Source organism: Lontra canadensis, unplaced genomic scaffold (assembly GCF_010015895.1).
Source record: "Lontra canadensis isolate GAN:19392208 unplaced genomic scaffold, GSC_riverotter_1.0 scaffold39, whole genome shotgun sequence".
Classification (NCBI taxonomy): domain Eukaryota; kingdom Metazoa; phylum Chordata; class Mammalia; order Carnivora; family Mustelidae; genus Lontra; species Lontra canadensis.
Genome location: NW_022631033.1, coordinates 3,141,559 through 3,163,516, shown reverse-complemented (window position 1 = coordinate 3,163,516; position 21,958 = coordinate 3,141,559). Strand labels below are relative to the sequence as shown.

Here is a 21,958-nt window from a genome sequence, read left to right as displayed (position 1 = left end):
GGATCTTGGGCACATTTTCCTCTGGTTATTAGCACCCACCCCATCAGCAGTGATGTAGAAACCACCGATTATCTCTTATCTACTCTAGTCTTGGTTGTGTTTTGTTTTTTTAAACTCTAAATTCAGGATACAGGTGACAGCCAAGCAGCAGATGATAAAAGCATAGACACACAAGCTGTGGGGACTTGCTTTTTACCACAAGAGTAAATCCAGAAGCAACTGTCTTAATACCTCACTCAGTCCATAAATAGGTTGTTCTGAGGTTATCAGAGAAAAAAGCCGTAGTTTTCTAAAATCCGAGCGTTTCTAACACTTTTAAGGAAAGGTTACCTGAATAACTGGAACTAAGTGGTTTCTGAAGAAATTAATGAATTACAATCTCATGAGAAACCTTAGAGAATTTAAAGGAGATTTTCATCTGTGGCAACCACAAAAACTATATAAATCTTAGCATATTTTCCAGTTTTGTTGAGATAAAATTGGCATATGATGTTGTGTAAGTTTAAGGTGTGCTATATGATTCAATACGTGTGTATGTTGAGAGGTGACGGCCAAAATCACGTCAGCCTCTCCCTCAGACAGCTGCTGTCTGTATGTAATGAGAAATGTTAAGACCCACTGCTCTCCGAGCGACGTCCCAGTGTACAGTAAGTGTGAAGAAGACACCGTGTCCTATACCGCATTCCCAGGACTTGTTCACCTTGTAGCTAGAGGTCTGTATCCTCTGACCACCTCACTCCTTGTCCCAACCCCCACCCCTGGCAACCACCGATTTGCCATGTTTCTGCGAGGTCTATCTTATGAGATTCCACTTATAAGTGAAATTATGTGGTCTCTCTCTCCATTTGACTTACTTCACTGAGCAGAATGCCCTCAAGTTGGTCCACGTTAGGGCAAATAGCAGGAGCTCGTCCTTTCTCGTTGCTGCGTAATAGTCACCGTGTATGGACATGCCTTACATCATGCATTCGCGTGCACACGATCACGATGGCTCCCCGCCGCGGCTGTTGTAAACGGTGCTGCAGTGATCCTGTGGGTGCAAATACGTCTCCCGCCGTGATTTCGTTCCCTTCAGATAAATACCCTAGGGCAGCTCTATTGTTAACTTTTTGAGGAACCTCTATGTTGTTTTCCGGAGTGGCTGCCCCAGCTCACATTCCCGCCGGCGGTGCAGGAGGCTCCCCTTTCTCCGTGTTCTCGCCAGCACCTGTCGTTTTTGTCTACGTGATGATACCATTCTGACTGGGGAAGGTGATGTCTCCTCGTGGTTCTCATTTGCATTTTTCTGACAATGAGTGACGCCCAGCGCCTTCACTTTTTGATGTATCTTTGGCCATCTGTATGTCTTCTTTGAAAAAAGTCTCTATTCAGGTGATTTGGCCATTTTTTAATTGGCTTATTACTTATTTACTTATTTACTTATTACTATTTTGGTCTTAGGCTGTATCAGTCCTTACATAGTGTGGGTATTAACCTTCTTACCAGATACACGATTCGTAAATATTTGCCCTCCTTTCATAGGTTGCATTTTCAAATTGCTGATCATTTCTTTTGCTGGACAAATGTGGTCCCACTTGATTCTTGCTTTTGTTGCTTATGCTTTTGGTGTCATATCCAAAAAGTCATTGCCACGACCAATGTCCAGGAGATTTTTTTCCCTATGTTTTGTTCTAGGCATTTCATGGTTTCTGGTCTTATGTTTAAGAGTTTCATCCATGGTTGGGGCACCTGGGGGGCTCAGTGGGTTAAGCATCTGCCTTCAGCTCAGGTCATGATGCCAGGGTCCTGGGATTGAGCCCCGCACTGGGCTCTCTGCTCATGGAGTCTGCTTCTTCCTTCCCTCTTCCCCTTCTCTCATGTTCTTTTTCCCATACTTACTCTTTCAAATAAATAAATAAGAATAAAATATTTAAAACAAATTAATTTTGGAAAAAAGTCTTTCATCCATCTTGAGTTAGATTTTGTGCTGTAAGAGAGGAGTCCAGTTCCGTTCTTGTGTATGTAGATCCCCAGTTTCACAGTACCTTGTGCTGAAGAGACTGTCCTCTCCTCATTGAGTGGTCTTGGTCTCCGTGTGAAATATCAGATGACCATGGAGATGCGGGCTGACTTCTGGGCTTTCTGTATCCCGGTCCCTGGATCTCTGTGTCTGCTTCTGTGCCAGCACCACACTGCTTTGGTCACTGGAGATTTGTAGTATAGTTCGAAACCAAGAAATGTGATGCCTCCAGCATTGTTCTTTCTCAAGATTGCTGTGGCTCTTTGGATTCTGTTGTGGTTACATACACATTGGGGGATTTTCCCCCCATTTTGGTAAAAAAAAAATAAATGCAGTTCTTCTTTGTGTGGGGGTGGTCCAGGTGCTTAGCCCCAGGTTTGTGTACAGGGATCCCCAGTGCTGTCTTACTACGGATAGTTGTTGGTGGATCTTCTCGTCAAAGGGACTGAGATTGGGAATGATCTATGTCACCATCCTGATCATATCACTCCTAATCAATGGAGTAATAATTTTAAAAATCCAAGTAAATGCTTCTGTAGTGAGTGAGACCTTAGCAGTCTCGTTCATTTCCTGTGTCCGACAGAAGTTGTCTGACCTCGTCCCAAGCAGATTTGGTGAGAAAATGCGTACCGAGGGGAGCGGGACATGGTCTGTTGTTAAAGACTAACCCTGAAGCATCACGGTCACCAGAAGGCAGGGACGTTAGCTTACAGAATCCACAAGTTATCTACTGAACTTTTAAGAAACTGTTGTCTGCATGTGTAGCTACGGGTCAACATAATTTTGGGATTCAGCTGTATGTGTGAGCACTTCCATGTGAAGAACCTCCCTGCGTGCTTCTGGGAGAGAAGAGAAAGAATCTGCTAAAACCGTTGAGGGCTGTTTCATCTACCTGTGGAGACGGTTTACAGAAGTAAGAGAACAGTCAGGGAGGCGTGTTCTGCATTACTAGCCGTTGCTGCACGGCCCTGCCTGGCTCAAGCCTGCAACGGACCACAGCAAGGGTGTCATCAGAGAAGAGGGCCGCAGATTTTGAAGAAATGGTGGCTTCTCTGGGCATTCTCCAGTATATCCCCCATGACAACCCGCAGGGGTTGTGTAAAACAAGCCACACAGGCGTGCAGACTGTGTTAGGATAATTGTACTTGGTCTTTCCTGCCTTCTTTCCAGCCCCTGTTGGAGTTCGGGCATCCAGCAAACGCATCCGCACGTGCATGTTTAGAAACCCGTCCTGGTTCCCACTGCGTGCCCTGGACCTCCAGAGGTGCTTTCCCGCTCCTGCCCTCCCTGTAGTGCATCTTGTGTGAGTGACGCGTTTACATGCTTAAAAGGTGCTGACGTCTGCAGCACACCTGAAGAGCACTTAGTGTTCAAAGGGCTCGTGAGTGTGAGGAGCCCTGGGTGCTGGTGGCCGATCACTATGACTATCTAGTGCATCTACTTGCTGCATTCAACCCAAATTCTTATTTGGCAGTGTAGTATTTTATCTACGCGATTATCATGAAGACATGGAGATACGTTTCCAAATAAAATAGATGCATTTTATAAGTAAAAGAAAAAAAAAAAAAAGAAAAAGAAAAAGAACACTATTTTTATTTTCCATCTATTACTTGAGTATTTCTTCATTTTCTCTCAATCCAGGACAAGGGCTAACAGTGATAACATGTCATAAAATTCTCCAGGGGTTACTAACACTCTTCTTATAAACATATTCATAAAATATCTCATTATTGTTTTCATTACAAAATTATTTTGTCTTCCTGCATAATAAAAGATATACTTTTTCTAAACCTACCCACCCCATCCTGGATCCTAGGTCAGTCAGTAGCTGGAAAGTGTTTCATGAGCGCGCAAGAGCATTCGAAATGTGTAGAGGAGCAAGTACAGATTATAAAACCTTGTGTAAATATCAACTTCTGGGGCATTCATTAAAAATAATTTTGAAGAGGGTCCCCCGGCTGGCTCCGTCAGTAGAGCGGGTGACTCTCGATCCCAGGGTTGTAAGTCTGAGTTTCTTGCTGGGTGTAGAGATTACTTCAAAATAAAATCTTTAATTAATCAAAAATAAAGTTAAATAAACAAAATAATTCTGAAGAGCATCTACTGTGCATTGGTCATTTGAATCACTACTGGAGTTTTACTAGTCCTTACGATAGGCCCTCCTGGAGCTTACAGGAGAGCACGGAAGAGAAATGAAATGCAGAGTCACAAGTGGTACAGTGGGGAAGAGCGATGCAGGCAGAGCCTGGGATGCAGGCCATCCCAGCGCAAGTGCCACTGAAAGGGGACTATCACCAGTGAATGGAACTGGAGACAGCAAAGGCAGGTGGCACCATGTTTGCAGCAGGTGAGGAAGGCCGAGGAGAAGAGGGGCCATCAGTTACGGAAAGAACGTGTAGCCTGGACGGTGGATTGCAAGGAGGGGCATGAGGAAAGGTGACCCAGAGGTGTTAGCAGTGTCCGGATCATACCTGGCTTCCTACATAAACAAGAAGAATTTGGATTAACGATGGAGATGACCAGAGGCATTTCAAACGAAGGTGGCCATCACAGCTCTGAGGTGTAGGAACATTATTTTGGCTGCAGCATGGAACGTGGAATGAAGAGCCAGAGTGGGCAGCGGTGAGATCCTTCAAAGGGCAGCGGTGATGGCGGGGCACGGACAGTCACGGGTGATAATCCCTGGAACGCGTGAGAGTGCAGCTGACATCACAGACGCAGCTTTGTGTGGGGTCTTTGGGGTCTGGGAGGTGGGCTGACGTTACCCATCAAGGGACAGTGTACGTTCTTCGAGGTGGTCCTAAAACAATGTTTTCAGTAAAATTTATTGATCATGGAAAAGCCAAGATCTACGGTTCATATTTTTTGCTAAATTCTAAATTTAAGACTTCAGAATGTTACAAAAATATGAAAGCAGAAGGAACATTAATGATTATCCAATCCTATCACCTTTGTTTCTCAATAAGATTAAATAATGTACTTAGTGTTTGAAAGCTGGCTTCTGCTACAACTGAAATAAAAATTAGTGAAGATAGTGTACTTACACGTGGTTGTAGACTTTCCTTATTTCAAAGCCAAAGAACTCTTGCTGATCCCTTACACTGTTCTTCCGGATCTTTGAGAACCACACAGTCATCTGGAAGCATGCGGAAGGAAACATGTCCATCGCATCAGAGATAGTTGTAGTAAATAAATCGAATGTTTAGAATGCCTTTATTATAAATGCTTTCAGCACATGCTGCTCTTGATAAAAGCAATAACAAAATTTTAATAATACAGGTTTTACCAGAAATTCTTAAACCCAGAAGTGAATTCTTCACAATGCATGAAAAGAAGAGGGCACAATTCTAATTACCGACAAAGTTAGTATCTCTCTGCTCACTGTTCCTCTATGACCCTGACCCTGAGGAAGTGTGAAGGAGTTGTTGGAGTGTCCGTCTCTGAGGGCCCGGGCCTCAGCAGTCCCTCGAAGGACGGGGTGCGCTGACAGTGGGGACACGCAGGCAGTAGGAAGCACAGGGCTGGCGGGGGCGGGGGGTTACAGATCTCTGCTTTTCTCTCCAGAGGAGATGGCACACACAAGTGCAGGCTAACGACCACTCTCCTGGGCAGACAGTAGGACATCTGGGTGGACCTCAGGAGACTCCCTAAGTGACAGGATAGGTTGAAGAACCAGAGAATTCAGAAGGAGAAAACATGCACGTGTGCCATCCTGGTCAGCGTGATGCTTTGTGAGGCTGCCTCCATCAGCAAGCACGGCAGCCTCCTGTGGCCGTGGACCTCCTGAAGCTGTGACAGACCCCACTCCAGCAGGCTCCACGGGGACACAGCGCCCATCTCTGCCGTCAGGATGGACTTGGCCATGGTTTGCAGTAACACCGTAAACCGTCCACCTCAGCTTTCCTGGGACTGATGGTCCTTGACCCTAGGGCTGAATGTTGGAGAGTTGTAGACAACAGACCAAAACACAGGCAATTTTCACCCAGCCTGATCCAGACATCTTCCCATACCCTCCTGCCAAACTGCTGGTTCAGGAAACTTTCCCTGTCTTAAAAGCTAGGGAAAGAAAGGATCAAGTCTGGGTCCTACACGGAGCAGCAGGAAGCATTAGCTACAACAACTTGCCTGACAATGAGTGCATTGGCCCCTCTCCCATGGTCCTGAGGAAGGACTTGTTATCACCAGAAGTTTCCAGAAGCTCCATTGTCATCTCCTTGTGTGCTCACTACTCCTTCTTCCCATCCAACTCCAACAATACCCAACCCAAGAAGACCCCCAGGCTTCTATCCTTCCATTAGTGTCTTCATATAGTCAGAAAGTTGATGGACTTAGCACAAACCAGTGCCCCAAGAATCATATACTACCAAAATCAGAATAATTTTCCTTTTGGGCTTCATAAAAATAATTTTTCGCTGAAATATAAACAATACTCTCAGGAGTATTTTTAGGAAATATTTGTGAACAGGAAGGAAGCTACAGTTGTAGCTTCTCCCTTTTGACAATTCTCAGGATCCGCTGGTGGCATAATTCCGAAGACAAAAGTCAGCTGGAAAAACTTTGCCAGAGACCATAAAAGCAACCTGATCCCAACCAAGTGAAAGGCTCATGACTTCTACAATCAGTTGACATCATGGGCATCACAGATCTATAAATATTGTCTCTTTTATTCATGCACTTATATTAGCTTGCCTGGGCTGCCATGACAGAGTGCCACTCGTCAGGGAGCTTACATTTATTCCTTGAGAGTCCTGGAGGCTACAAGTCCAAGACCAAAGTGCCAGCAGGTTTGATTTCTCTGGAGACCTCTCTCCCTGGTTTGCAGATAGCAATCTTCTGCCAGTGTCTTCCTATGGCTCTCTCTATTGTGTGTGCCCACCCCTACTCTCCCTTCCTCTTCTTAGAAGGACACCAGTCTTATTGAATGAAAGCCCTACCATGATGACCTCATTTCACCTTCCTTCCTTCCTACCTTCCAAACCCGACCTCCAAATACAGTCACATTCAGGATGAGGGCTTCAACATGAATTATGGGGGAGGGGGGTAGAAGTGGGGGTCATAATGCATTCTATAATGACTCTGAATAATTATTGATAAGCATTTAATTTGGTATTGTGTTCCCAGATAATTACTTGCTATGCAGATATCCTGTGTAGCCAACTCAGGCCAGAGCCACATGCTTGGATAAAATGACATTATCTTATAAGATGAAATGTCTAACAAGAACACATGCCTGGGCAGATGATATGCCAACTCTGAAGAGATGACCTAATGAAATACCCGTGGGCCATGCCAAGATTCTTAGGAGAAGCAATTTTGGGTCTGCTCTCATGCATGGATGATTGGATAATCAAGGGCCAAATGTTGTGCCTAATTGTAGAGCAAAGTTGAAAAAAAATTGGCCTGGAAAATGTTTAAATTATTCATAGCTAAATGCCCATTTCAATCACAAAATAATCTTTGTAAGCTAAGCCCAAGTTATTTATCTCAGTAGATGTAATAAACATCGGGTGTTCATCTTTGGTATTCTATAATTCTATAGGAAGTAATATTTGACCATATTTAGTACAGGAGGTAACCATCCCATATCTATCTTAGTAAAGCAGATATAGGGCATTTATCTCTAACAAGGGTGACTTCCTATCTCTGAGAAAAACTGACTGGGAAACACACTTGGAAGAATTAGTGAGTTTATATTCTAGGGCTGCCAGCTCTAAGCGTGAGGAATGCTATGAAAAAAATGGTGCCTTTTGTTGGTACAGCTAATCTCCTTAGGAAAAAGTTGATAACAGGGCAAGTAATTTATTAAGCCTATTCCCTAGTTTCTAAAATTAAAATTGCTTTTTCCCCCTTGAATATGCACCTCTTTCTCTTCTTTATGGCCAGCCATCCAAATGTGCTTTCAAACCCATGAAATTACAAATCAATTGGAAGTTAGCCAGTTAAAATGTACCTGTAAATTGCCACCTACTCCAACAAAAGCCTTGGATCTCCTTGGTTTCTATGGCAGAATGAAGAAAGAATCAGGAAGGACCCAAATGATTTTGATTCATTATATCCTATTGCATTTTCTTATTTTTCTTTTACCTAATTTGTCATTTTTCTACCTATGTGAAAATCATTTTAGACATACTCACATTTACTTTCTTTTAGGGTCCACTCTTATTTTTTTTTATCGTTATGTTAGTCACCGTACAGTACATCATTAGTATTTAAAGTAGTGATCCATGATTCATTGTTTGCATATAAGACCCAGTGCTCCAAAATGGGCAAGGTAAGAAATAACAAATGTTGGAGAGGTTGTGGAGAAAGGGGAACCCTCTTACACTGTTGGTGGGAATGCAAGTTGGTGCAGCCACTTTGGAAAACAGTGTGGGGATTCCTCAAAAAGTTAAAAATAGAGCATCCCTATGACCCTGCAATTGCACTACTGGGTATTTACCCCAAAGATACAGATGTAGTGAAAAGAAGGGGCACCTGCACCCCAATGTTCATAGCAGCAATGTCCCCAACAGCCAAACTGTGGAAGGAGCTGAGATGTCCTTCAACAGATGAATGGATAAAGAAGATGTGGTCCATATACAGAATGGAATATTACTCAGCCATCAGAAAGGATGGATACCCAGCTTTTGTATCAACATGGGAGGGAATGGAAGAGATTGTGCTGAGTGAAATAACTCAAGCAGAGAAAGTCAACTATCATGTGGTTTTACTTTTACTTTTATTCGCCTTAATTATTATCTCCCCAAGTATTCCCAAAATAATTTTTAAAATGCATTTCTATTTCTTTTTTCTGAAAACTAAACACAAGCTAACAAAATATTTAAACACTGTCTGGTGAAAAGTGCCAAACATATTAAAAATGGCTTGATGTTTGCGAGGTGATTTTTTTTCCCCCTTGAGATGATAATTTTAGTAGGAATTAATTTCAGGTTTTAGTTTTGCTAACATTTTGTGGAAGATGTTGTGGATTGTTTAAGCAAGTACTGTTTATTAAGAGAAATGGAACTATTTTCCCTTGTTTTTCTTCACGGTGGAGTCTCCTATCACATTTCCTGGCTCTTTCAGATAAGAATGGACAGGTGACCTGCCAGACACAGAGGAATGAGTAGAAATCATTAGATATGATCTTGGTTTTTGTTTTTGTTTGTTTGTTTGTTTGTTTTTCTTGTTTTGGTTTGGTTTTTGTCTTTAAAAGAGAAAACCTGCTCTTGTGGGAAACCTTGACTCTCCACTTCCTCCTGCCTTGAGACCCAGCAGCCACTTTGTACCCTAAGAATGTCAGCCAGCATGTCTGGGGGTGGGAAGTGGCAAGGGAGTGTGTGGGTCAACCCATCTGCGTCTCTGCACTTCCAACCTCTGGGTACATGAGGAAAATAAAATACCTCATTAATTTCAGTCAGTGTTCATTGACCTTCTTTGTTCCTAGCAGCCAAAGACAATCCAAAAAAAAGAAATTCACAATACTTAGTGGCACTCTTATTCTGACCTATGAAAAAGAGAGTATTTTGGCTTGCAAGATGACTTAGCAGTTTTTGTGTGTGGGTATAATTTATGGGTATATTTATTGCACACGTTGGATCAGTTCCATGTGATTTTTTTAAATAGACAAATATAATACGCCCACTTTGGTGTTTCTCTTTATGCATAAATCTTTGCTTTAGTCTAGCCTAAGGACCATTATCAGGAAAGGACTCCAGTTTTCCCTTTGACAGCACACATGCTATGTGCTTATTTATGAAATATGTATTAGCAGAGGTTAGTCTAACTCAGTCTTTATTTTTGTTTTTTGTTTGTTTGTTTTTTGGACTTTCTGTATCTGCACTAATGTGCACAAGGCAGGAAAAGGCGTGCTGCTTGAGAGAGGAAGGGTGAGATTCTGGTTGCCTACTGTCCCCCTCCCTGCCGTTCCCTGAAATGGTCCCCCCACGAGGTGCTGCTGCTAAGTGGAATCCTGTATTTCCTCCTGAAAACCGCAGCCTCTCGTCCTTTTCCCCCAAGTAGGAAATGCCTCCTGTCCTGCTGGGCAGCTGTTCTGCTTCCCCAGGCGGGACCTTCACCGGGCAGCTAAAGGCTTCCCTGGGAAACACTAGGACTTGTGACTGGGAGGGGTCTCTGTGATGCTGACCTGTAGACAAGCCTGGGAACCATGGACTGTAGGCAATAAGAATGCAGAGGCCAAAGCAAAAGAGGGGCCCATTCAAAACTTTGCTAGAATTAAGAATGCCTCCTTCCTTTAAAATGCAGTAGTTCATGTGTCAAGCTCAAAGCTCAACTAGGAAAGTCAACTTTCCTAGTTACAAGAAAAATTAGTTCAGAGCGTCATTATAATTCTCAGATCCTGCCTTCTATGGTGATAATGTATAGGTAGTGCTGTAAGGAGCAGCCTTGCCGAAGTTCGAAAGGTAAGGGCTTTTTCTGTTCTTTCGGACTTGTTTCATTTTGAAACCACGGGCCAGTAATGCTGAGTGTTGGGTAAGATGGTGGAAATTAACACTGCAAAGTAGAATGTGTCCTCAGGAACATCTCATTATGGCCGAAGGGAGGGTGGTGGTCCCTGAGTCTGGCTGTCCCTGAGTTCCGGCAGCTCCCCTGGGTTCTGCTCTTGGCCGAGTTGCTCCGGACCCAGTCTCCGGACCCAGCAATGTGATCATCACTGCTCTGGCTCCAACACGACCTTTCTTTTGCATGACCCACAAGGTAAACATGCAGGGCTGACCACAAAACATGTAAAAGTTCAGAGTACAGTTTCCTTCTGGCTGCTTGTTTTTATTTTAAAGAGATTTGATTCATAGTACTAACTTCAGAATGTCTTCACAATGACAGACATCTCACCAAGAGTGCTGTGATGCTCCCCCATCAGTCTGCTCAAAGGACTAGATTAGAGACCTCTTGGAGATCATTAATTATTCTTGGTCCTGTTACCTTGGCACATAGGATGTGCTCCACAAATAGTTTTGGGAGAGTATCAAACAGGATAAGGGATCCAAGTTCCCATGAATATGGAATGAAAGATCTGTGACTTGAACCTGAATTCTCTGGGGAGCTCCCTTTCCTGTAACACCTGTTGCCCACCAAGTATATACACATAGGTTGATAGAGGTTAAAACCTTCATGATAATTTGGGATTAGCATTCTTGGCAATTTCACAATAGACTGAGAAACAATTACTCGTCTTGTGTGGTTTCTCTAGCTCTTACAGCATCATCATAATACAGTACAATGAAAGAACAGTGTCCTAGTCAAGGTCTACAAGTTTGCATTGCCTGGTCCTTGACCCCCTCTTTGTTTTTCTGTTTTGCTTATCTCCTCCTTTATCACCAGACTGTAATCACACTTTGTTTCTAGCTGTTGGTCCGCCCTGCCACATGGATCCGTCACTCATCCCCTTGTCTTAGATCTGCTCACTCTGTGTGCAGCATTCTGCTTTCTTATGCTCATGGGCATGCCCTCCCTTCTCATCTCGGCTCAAATGTGAATTTCAGAGACCATCCCTGGATGTTTCACCTGAAACAGAGAACCCTTCCCCTCTGCATTCCCTCTTACCCTGCTTTCTCTTTCTTCAGTGAATTTATCACTATCTGATATATTTTATATTACTGGTTTATTTTCTGCTGACTGTCCTAAGCTACAAACTTCAGAAGACCAGTGACTTGGTCTGTTCTTTTTCTTCTTAGACCGTACAGTTAGAACAGTTGATGTACTGTGCTCAAAAATATTAGTCACAGACTGAAAAATTGGACAAAGGCTAGTAACTCTTTGCAGGGGGAAAAAAAAAAAATCAGCAGCTTGTGTTATAGCTGGGAACTGTACGTAAGCCTGGTCAGACATTTCAGAAGTTCCTTTAAAGAACAAAACAATACCAACCATCCACTTTATTTCAGACACTATTTTTAGTACTAGCAAATACAAAGAAAGATATGGATTAGTCATCACTCTGGAAAAATTTACAGTGCCATGGGGTAGGGAGACAGGTTCACAACTAAAATCAGTCCTGACTGGATTCCTTCTGAAACCTCTACAAAAAAGCGACCTGTCATTTCTGGAACAGGAAGCAAAATCTGGGCCATGGGAATTGGAAGGGGCTTTAGTGAAGGGGGTGCCGTGACAGAAAAGGTGGTATCTTCGATGGGGGTGGGAGGGACCAGAATGGAAAAAGCTTGGGAGCATGAGAGATCATGGACTATTGAGCCGTCTTTGGCTTGAGTATAAGAACCCTTCATGGAGTGGGAGAAATTTAGGTTGAAGACATGCAAAGTATTTGGAAAACACATGCCGTTGTGTGCTACTTGGTCTTTTATGACATGCAGGCACCTAACAGGTCTACCTACAGGTGTGCTCTTGTGTGGTGCTGAAAGAAGACGGGACATCCCCTAGAATGCTGAGGAGAACATTCAGAAGTGAAAGCCAAAACCACTGAGGCCCCAATATGTCAGAAAGTTGTATGGATAGCGTTTGATAAGGGACACAAAGCCAAGACACTTAGTTAGGCAAAGGAAGCCAAGGGAACTTAGTTATGACTAAAACATGTGTTTGTGTATCTGGGCTTCTGCTGCCCTGTGCTGGGGTCATGACAGGGGCAAAGACGGTACAAGAGGAATAATCAGCCAGGTCTGCATTAGGTCTGCACCACACCTCAGGTGAGTGTTGGAGAGCAGCCACGGTTCCATGGTTCGAGAGGCTTGTACTGGATTGAACACGATTGCCTTTTGTAGATCGAAACTTGCCAGATCACTCACAAGATCACATCATTCATCTTACTCTTTCTCGTGATCTTTCTCAGAAATTTACCTCCCAGTTTTCTATGTTAATCTGGTTGCACCCCTCTCTTTTCCAGTATCTAGTCCAAAGTGATATCCCATTTAAGCAAACATTTTATTCTCTCCAGAAAGACCACACGAGCATGCCTGAAATTCGCCTGACCAGGCTGCCTGGTCAGTCTCGCTATTTGCTCTCTGTCATCTAATAAGATAGGCTGCTGAAAACAAAAATGCTCAGTACATCAAAAGAGCACATCGTGGCTCTAATTACTCGTTTATTATGTAAACATTTACAGGCATAATATATCTAATAAAAATAAAATATGTTAGAGATGAATGGTAAATATGCAATGTCAATGTACTTACTATAAATGTTTTAGATCAATTTTTTTGTCATTCAAAAATAAACAGTTCATAAAATTCAGAGTTAATTACTATGATAATTGATAATGAAATAATGTTATTTAGTACTTTTAAAGGTCACTGTCAAAGAAAAAGAAAAGCGTATCAACAGGAACATTACGGAGCCCTTAGACTGTTAAACGGCTCTTCCCGCTGAATGGACAATACTAGACAGGCAGGGAGGATATAATCACAGCTGGGTGTTTTCTTTAGACCCTAATTATCAAATCCCATTTCTAGATTGATAATTTGGAAGATATTTTGACCAACTTTTTTTTTTCCTCTTTCTCTAGGGGCTTTGATCTTTCAATTGATAGCAAATTCTAGTATTTATTAAAAAATAGAATCTCAAGGTCATGTCTGAGTCATCTCTGACCTCTCTGACTCATTATCTCAGACATTCAGTTGATAGCAAAATTTGATAATTCCTATGGCTGGATGCTGAGATTGGCTTGCACACACACGTGCTGATACCAGACCCCGTGCTGCCTGATTGCTGGTCATAGTTGATGTGGAGCACCTAATGATAGGTGTGTTGGACGGATAGCATGTTGTGCTGCAGGCCAGCAGTGCCCTCGCATCTGGACGCGTGGACATCAGCATCATTGGTGGAAACAGCATTCTCTTGGCTCTCAGCATGAGGGGCAGATCTGTCGTCATCCACATCCGCATTGTGGGTCAAACGACAGACATTTTATGTCTGAGCACTCTGTAGTCAGGAGTTCTCAGACTCAGTTAACATAGAAAATGGTATCATCCCACATGCCATAGTTGATTTCCTTGTAAGAAGACATTATGATTTTTAGCATCATGGAGGCAGAACAAACTTCTAGAAGTCTAAGGCTTAGTAACAATCATAGTAACAGCTAATATTTTGAGCCCTGTATGCAGGGTTCTGTACGTGAATTACTTAAGTCCCTCAGCTGTCCTTGGAGGTAGGAAGTGGTTGCTGAGGATGTATAAATGAGACTTGGAAAGACTAAATTGCTTATGGTGGCCAGACGAAGGCCAGGAGACTCAACTCCAAGTCTAGCTTCCTGACTCCTGAGCTCAGCACTGTGTCCATTGCCAGAAATGTGGAGTGCCCAGCCCCCTACCCAGCTGGGAGGCCATGCCACATGCAACCTCTTTTCTGTTAGAAACCATTGATGTGAATTGCCTTTTTTAAGTGGGGAAAACATAAAACTTGGTTCAAGGCATCCCAAGTATTAAATTCAAGCAAATCCACTTCTAGATCTGTTCAAACAAAGGCCATCAACTTGAACTCCAAGGTCTATCCTTAAGTAAACATGTTTTCTGGTGCGTTCTTTAGCTTGTGTTACATGCAGGAACACTTTTGTTCTTCTGGAATCATTAGCATAAGGGTCGCCTTCTTCATTTGATAGCCTATCAGGTTAGCAGAGAGCACTGAACCTGTTACCCAACACCTAGTTTTCTTTGCTATCTGCCTAAGAAGGCAGATGTGATGATACCCGTCTATTGAAAATCTTGATGCCATTGTGATATCACTAGTTGATTTCACTTCTCTGATACTGCTGAACACTCAGAAGAAAAGTTTCTCCTCTAAAGTAGAATCAGCCACCGTGGGTCATTCTCTGGGCATGTGTCCATTCCCCACACCATCAAAAAAGTCAACCCTGAGCCATTCTACAAACATCCTCAAAATTGTGAATTTGATCAGCAAGTGGTTAGATGACTAATGAAACCTAAGTGCTAAATTGTGCTGGGTCACTGCAAAATAATAGGGTAAGACCATGAAGAATTTCAGCAGGTTGGCCAAGGGATGCATTTTCAGTGTGTGCATGGAAGCTATCTTGTGTTTGTTGAAGCTCACTTCTCTCCCTCCCCCCACTCACCAGTGCTGCGGAGTGATCTTTTACACTTGTATTTACACCACACTGTGTCTCATGGTGAAAGCCTGCCGTGCCTCCTTCCACACCACTCTGCACAAAAACCTGACAGGCCGCTCAGGAGGGGTCCCTCGCTTCCCCTCCACCCGGGATCTCCAACCACACTGGGCTGGTGTCTCTGGAGAAGGGGATGATTTCAGATTTCCTTCAGGGCTGAATTATACTTTCTGTTTCCTCCCTCATCCATGATTCTGTAAACCTTTGAACATCTTCATTTTGCTTCAAACCACCTATGGTGACCGGAAATCATATACATTTAAAGAATTTTATTGTTCCCTTCATACAATGTGAGCACCACGAGTGGGAGAATTGTGTCTTGTTTGTTCAGTAACCTCATTATGTCGAACACAGTCTAACACATAGCTGGCCCTCAAAACATAGTTTTTATATGAATCCACAAGAAGCATTTTACTTAATACGTTCTGTGTGGTTAGCATTTAAGACAGAGCAAATGTTGAAATGCATGGATGGTTTTGGTGCATTTGTGTCCGTCCTGTTTTAAGGCAAAGGGGCTTGACTCAGTGTAGTTTCTTCCTGGCTGAAGACCGTTAATATATCCATTTTGTTTCATAAATGGGTTTTAAGATTAAGGGAAAGAATATTCAAATGGATTTATTGATTTAAATATACAGTAGTGAATGAACAATCTTGCTTGTATCTTTACATTTAAAAGTGGATCGATTCAAACCCACTTGGTCTTTACATTTGCATTGCAGCAATTCTGGAGAGCAGGTAGGAAGCGCCTGGACCAGGCACACGTACCTATAAAGCCCACCACTCCCGTTGCCAGCGCATCTGCGTGGCCATTCGTCTCCCTTAAAAGTCAATAAATTAAGTACCTTTCTCTCAAGTTAAATCTTGTTTTTTCCCCCAGGGTTTTGTAATTAAATATGGGATGACATGAACATCCTTTTGAAACTTTCAACAAAAGCTGTGTCTCAACTAGCAAAAAGTAACTTGTTCACTTTCTCAGTTGTTTTAAAAAAAAATGTTCCCTGTGTATTTTTTTCACAGTTCATTTTTCTTTCCCGTTTTCAGAAATTGAAAAGGGAGGCTGTGGGGACCCTGGAGTTCCCGCCTACGGGAAGCGGACTGGCAACAGCTTCCTCCACGGGGACACTCTGACATTCGAGTGCCAGGCGGCCTTCGAGCTGGTGGGAGAGCGTGTGATCACGTGCCAGCAAAACAACCAGTGGTCTGGCAACAAGCCCAGCTGTGTATGTGAGTACTGTGCTGGCCGGGCAGGTGGCTCTGTCCTGGGACTGCCAGGCAGGGGGAGAGGGAGGGAAAGAGGCAGGTGCACCTCGGAAGGGGAAGCATTCAGAACCTCTGGGGAGTGCTCCGTTGACCAAACAAAGCAGGGGTGTTCTCGAGCACCAACTTCCCTGCTTCGCTCATGCAGGTAAAGCTAATCCATGCTATGGCTCCGTCTCCTACATAACTTGTAGCTGAGATGTCTCTGCCAGCAAGAACAGACCATGCGCAGAGGAGCCTTGCCTCCTTCTAGAGCTTCTGAAGTGGGAGGGTCTGAGACACCCACAGGCAATGGACCTGATAGCTTTGATAATGTCTAACACAGAAACACCAGTTGTGAGTGTGGGTGACATCAGCTTATGGTGCCCAGAATTGCCTGCTTCCTCCTAAGTACAGGGTTTTAACAAATAGAAACAAAGTATTTCATGGTGATTTAAAAGCAAGATTTTTTTTTTTTTTTTTTTTTTTTGGTAACTGAACGTAGCATGTTACTAATGTAGCATTTTTTGTGACTCAGTGTAACATGTCACCTGAAAGACAAATAGGGACTTGTGTGGACTGAAAACCAAAGCCACACCCTAGAAATAATCCAACAGGTGTCCTCTCAACATATGTGTGTATATGTATGTAAACTGATTTTAAGCACATGCTCTTAAAAGGTAAATGTTTCAAGAGATTTTTATATTGTTCACCCAGTATAGAGTCTGATTTTTGTTTATTGTTACCCGATAACTAATAATACATAAATAACTTGGAAAAATGCATTTTAAAGGCAAACATAAAATATAAAGAGAAAAGGTATCCAAGAAGACTAAACAGAACCAGTATTATTTCTGGAAATTGCTCCTGAGACACAGACATAACTTTTCATATGAATGTTTGCTCTTCCGAAGGCAGAAAGTTATAACTAGAAATTCTAATATTTGCTCCGGTTTCCACGACTTCAGCTCGGATCATTTCGGAGTCAAGCTTATACTCGATTACGTGTGGGCTCTGGTTGTGGTGTGTACCATGAAATATTCTATTTCCAGTTTAGGGAGTGAAGGGATGTTATGGTGTAGAATTACTGATGCAAAAGTGGTTGGACGGTCCGAGCTCTGCAGGTGCGGGTGCCTTCGCAGGAGGCTGCCATCAGTCAGCGTCACGTGGCCGGTTGTTTGGCTGTGTGCAAAAGGGTACGAAAACGCGTCTGTGTCTTCACAGTTTCCTGCTTCTTCAACTTCACTGCGTCGTCCGGAATTATTCTCTCACCCAATTACCCCGAGGAATACGGCAACAACATGAACTGTGTCTGGTTGATCATTTCCGAACCAGGAAGCAGAATTCACCTCATCTTTAACGATTTCGACGTGGAACCCCAGTTTGATTTCCTTGCGATCAAAGATGACGGCATTTCTGATATCACCGTCCTGGGCACCTTCTCGGGCCACGAGGTCCCCTCACAGCTGGCCAGCAGTGGGCACATAGTCCGCTTGGAATTCCAGTCCGACCACTCCACGACCGGCAGGGGGTTCAACATCACTTACACCAGTAAGCAAGCCTCCCCCTGCACCACTTCTAGGCCGCCTTTATTTAAATGATTGTGGCATGTGGGGTCCAGGCTGACACTTTGTAAGGTAATGGGAGTAACACAATTAGACAGTGTTGTCCCATCAACCTAAGGGCATCACTCCATTTGGGCTGGTGTCTCTGTCAGCCTTATAGTAAGGTTAGCGCTCATGTTCCTTTTATCTTTCTCTCTTTTTCCTTCCTTCCTTCCTTCCTGCCTTCCTTCCTCCCTCCCCTCCTTCCTCTCCCACTTTCTATACCTATTTCCATCCATCCATCCATCCATCCACACATCCTCCATTCAAAGAAATAGTGTAGTGAAAAGGATTGAGGCATTTGGGGTCTGGAGCCATGGATTAGAACACGAGCACTTGTATATACTTAGTGAATTTTGGTAAGAGGGCATTTTTCTTTGTCTCAGTGTCCTCATTTGCAAACCAGATTGTATTTAAAAACATCTACTTCAATGCATTGTTGAGGGAGTAGAATAAGGTAATAATATTAAAGATGAGTTATAAATCATAATTTGCTGGTCGTCAACTTCTCTTAGACGCTGTGCTTAGGTTTGCCAGGAATCATTTCATTTAATATTGCAGTAACACTGCGATATAGGCTCGGCATTCCTCATCTGTAAATTAGAATATCTAACCAGATCGTCAGAATGTCTGCTGAAGGGCAGGAAAAAACACAAGAGCCAAGGTTCTAACCCAGATGTGTCTGAATCAAAATTCCTTCCAGCCCTGCCATATTTCTGTTTTTTCTTAATACATGTGAAAAGTGCTTTCAAACTGTGAAATGCAATATAAATGATGGTTTTACATATCTATGTACCATCTTTTCTTTCTCTTTCCTTCTGTCTTACTAGGTATCAGTATCTTATTTATTTAATGCAATTATCGGTCTATAAATGCAGAACTGAACTTTGGAACAATAAATGGCTTTATTAGTAGGCTTTGTTTCTTTCTTTTTTGAATACACATGTTTAATATTAAAATATTTCTATTCGTCTGTTTTCCTTTTAGCATTTGGTCAGAATGAGTGTCATGACCCTGGCATTCCCATAAACGGACGGCGTTTTGGTGACAGATTTCTGCTGGGGAGCTCAGTTTCCTTCCACTGTGACGATGGCTTTGTCAAAACGCAGGGGTCAGAGTCCATCACCTGCATCCTGCAGGACGGGAATGTCGTCTGGAGCTCCACGGTGCCTCGCTGTGAAGGTGAGCGTCTCCTCTCATTTGCCAGTTATCTCCCCGTGCAAGGGCACATTGGACTTGACAAACAAAAGGACCAGAAACCATGCTGGTTTCCTAGGGCTACTGTCACAAAGCACACAGACCGGAGGCTTAAACAGTAGAAACTGAGTGTCTCACAGTCCCGGAGGCTGGACATCTAAGAGCAAGGTGTCCACGGGGCTGGTGCCCACTGAGCTGTGAGGGAGGATCTGTTCTGGTTCTCCGCCAGCTTCCGGGGGTTTGCTCGTGTCTTTGGAGTGGCACGGCTGCCAGAAGCATCATCTCAGCTTTCTCCATGTGAGCGCACCTCTGTTTCCCGATGTCCCCTCTTTCTCATGACACCAGTCACATGAGATCAGAGCCATGCTAATAACTCACCTTAACCAAGCGCATCTAAAAAGACCCTCCGTCCGAACAAGGTCACATCTTCAGGTGCTGGAATGAAAATTCCAAAATACACATTTTGGGAAGACATAATTCAGCCTCTAAGAATGGCACAGTTTTTAGTAGCTATGTTGTTTAATTGCCCTTAAGGTACCTGATGTAAATACTGCCTAACTAATTTTCTTCTCGACATTTCTACTCTGATGAACTGTGTAAAAAAGCCGGGGGTGCATGTAGAATCAGGAGCATATCACCTCTAATGTTTACTCATATGAAAATTAGTGACTTAGAATATATATTCACACCCCATCAAAATGTCCCATACATGTTGAGCTAAGAAAAGCTTTATAAAAAACTTATCTCCAATAAATACCAAGAAATACATTTTTAAAAGATTTTTTATTTATTTATTTGAGAGAAAGAGAGACAGAGTAAGAGAGCATGAGAGGGGAGGGGAGGTCAGAGGGAGAAGCAGACTCCCCTTGGAGCTGGAAGCCTGATGTGGGACTCCATCCCAGGACTCCGGATCATGACCTGAGCCGAAGGCAGTCACTTAACCAACTGAGCCACCCAGGTGCCCAAGAAATACATTTTTAAATAGACTTTTTTAAGAGCGGTTTTTGGTTCACAGCAAATTTAAATGGAAGGTATAGAGATTTCCCTTATGTCCCCCGCCCCCACGGAAGCACAGTCTCCCCCACTAGCAACAGCCCTACCAGACGGTTTCATTAGTTATAAGTGACAATCCCATGGGGACATGTCACTATCACCCAGAGTCCATAGTTGCATGTTAGGTCACTCTTGGTGTTGTACATTGTGTGGGTTTGGACAAATGTATGATGACACGCATCCATCATTAGAGCATCACGCAGAGCGGTCTCACGGCCCTAACGTCCTGCACTCAACCCGTTCAGTCGCCCCCAGCACCCAGCCCTGCCCCCACCGATCTCTTCGCTACTTCTGTCGCTTTGCCTTTTCTGGAATGTCACACAGTTACAGCATACAGTCTGTGGTCTTTTCAAAGGGGCAAAAATTACTAATTTTAATGCAAAGCTAAAGTACCATTTTTGTCTATCAGATGGGCAAACAGTTGAACACCTTAATAAGATGTATAACTGGTAAGGTTGAGGAGTAACTGACATTTCCTGGACAAGCTGTTGAAGGTATAAAATTATGGCATCATAGTGTAAATTCATATTAAGGGTTTTAAATTATTTCTTACTTTTTTAGCTATAAATGGTATTTCTGGTTGTAAGGACATATTCAAACAGCTCTGAAAAGATAATTTTTTCCCCTCAAGAATGCTTTCTGCAGTATTAAACATAAAAACCAAAGATGCAAACGATTTAATTTTAAGCAACAAAGAATGAGCTAGATAAATCACCACAAACCTCAAACAGATATTGTAACATCAAAGATGTTCATCATATATTATCATGTGAAAAACCAGGTGATATGACCACTTGTGTTCCAATAAGCCATTTTAAACGTATATTTAAGTATCTCATGATGATAATAATTTTTAAAAGCCTGAAAAGAAAATATACACCAAAATGTTCGTCAGAGTGATGGGTGATTTTTTTTCCGCACTGTTAATTTTTTTATTCTCTCAATTGTCTTTGGCCAGTAGGTGCTCCTTTTAGAATAAGTAAATTCAGGAGAAATAGTGTGTCAAATATAACCTGGAGTTGAAGGTTATTTCCTCTCTAGAGTGACCGACCTACCGTTGCCAGGGGGTGGTCTAGGCAGGACCTGAATCTATATGGGGAAGGATGAACTCCCTGGCCAGCTGACAAGCCGTGCGGGGAAGGGGCTCCTGCCTCACACCCGTACCCTTCAGTCCAACTATCAAAGTTAGTGTCCATAGTCTAAGGGTCAGGATTATGTTAAATCTACATAAAGATGTTCTCACTTTCACATTTTCATGAAGGGCTTAGTTTGGTGGGTGATGAACATCACTGGGGGGGTAGAAAATTGACAAATTGAAGGGAAAGAGCTCAACAGAAGCTTTTCCATCCCTATCTGTCTCTATCACATATTTTAAATGTACAGCTTTTAGATGTTACATTGTATCTGGTGTTAATAAACAGGTAGGTCATTATCCTTTACATATAAGTGAACATACACTCCTGGGTGCACCAATCATAGTAATGACAGTGTGTGTGTGTGCATATTTGCTGGTGCTGCTCCAGCATATCATATGGGGGAAAAATGACAGCACTTTCTAGTCTCTGCTCTCCCCGGCCATGATTCTCCGCATCCTGGGTGTGCTTCCCCGTAAAATGCTTGTGCAGCTGTGTTACAGGCTCAGGGCAAGTATGTCCATCTGCACGGTCAGGGGAAGGGAAGGGCTCTCAGAAGTGGCAGATGATGTTTCTAATAAAGCTGGATGCCGGGAGAAAGTATCCTATTAAATGTGAATGAGCCATCCTCTCAAATTTGGAAAAGACCTTCAGAGAAGTTCAGTCAAAA

The 21,958-nt window shown here is 43.0% G+C and overlaps 1 protein-coding gene across 1 annotated transcript in view; it reads left to right on the top strand.

Moving 5' to 3' along the window:
- Positions 1-21,958, top strand: part of CSMD1 (CUB and Sushi multiple domains 1) — a 1,958,110-nt gene that overhangs the window by 1,554,912 nt on the left and 381,240 nt on the right. Inside the window, exons 13-15 of the mRNA XM_032869815.1 lie at positions 16,107-16,289; positions 17,526-17,852; positions 18,893-19,087. Of these exons, the coding sequence (XP_032725706.1) occupies positions 16,107-16,289; positions 17,526-17,852; positions 18,893-19,087 (705 nt within the window). The remainder of the gene's footprint in view (positions 1-16,106; positions 16,290-17,525; positions 17,853-18,892; positions 19,088-21,958) is intronic.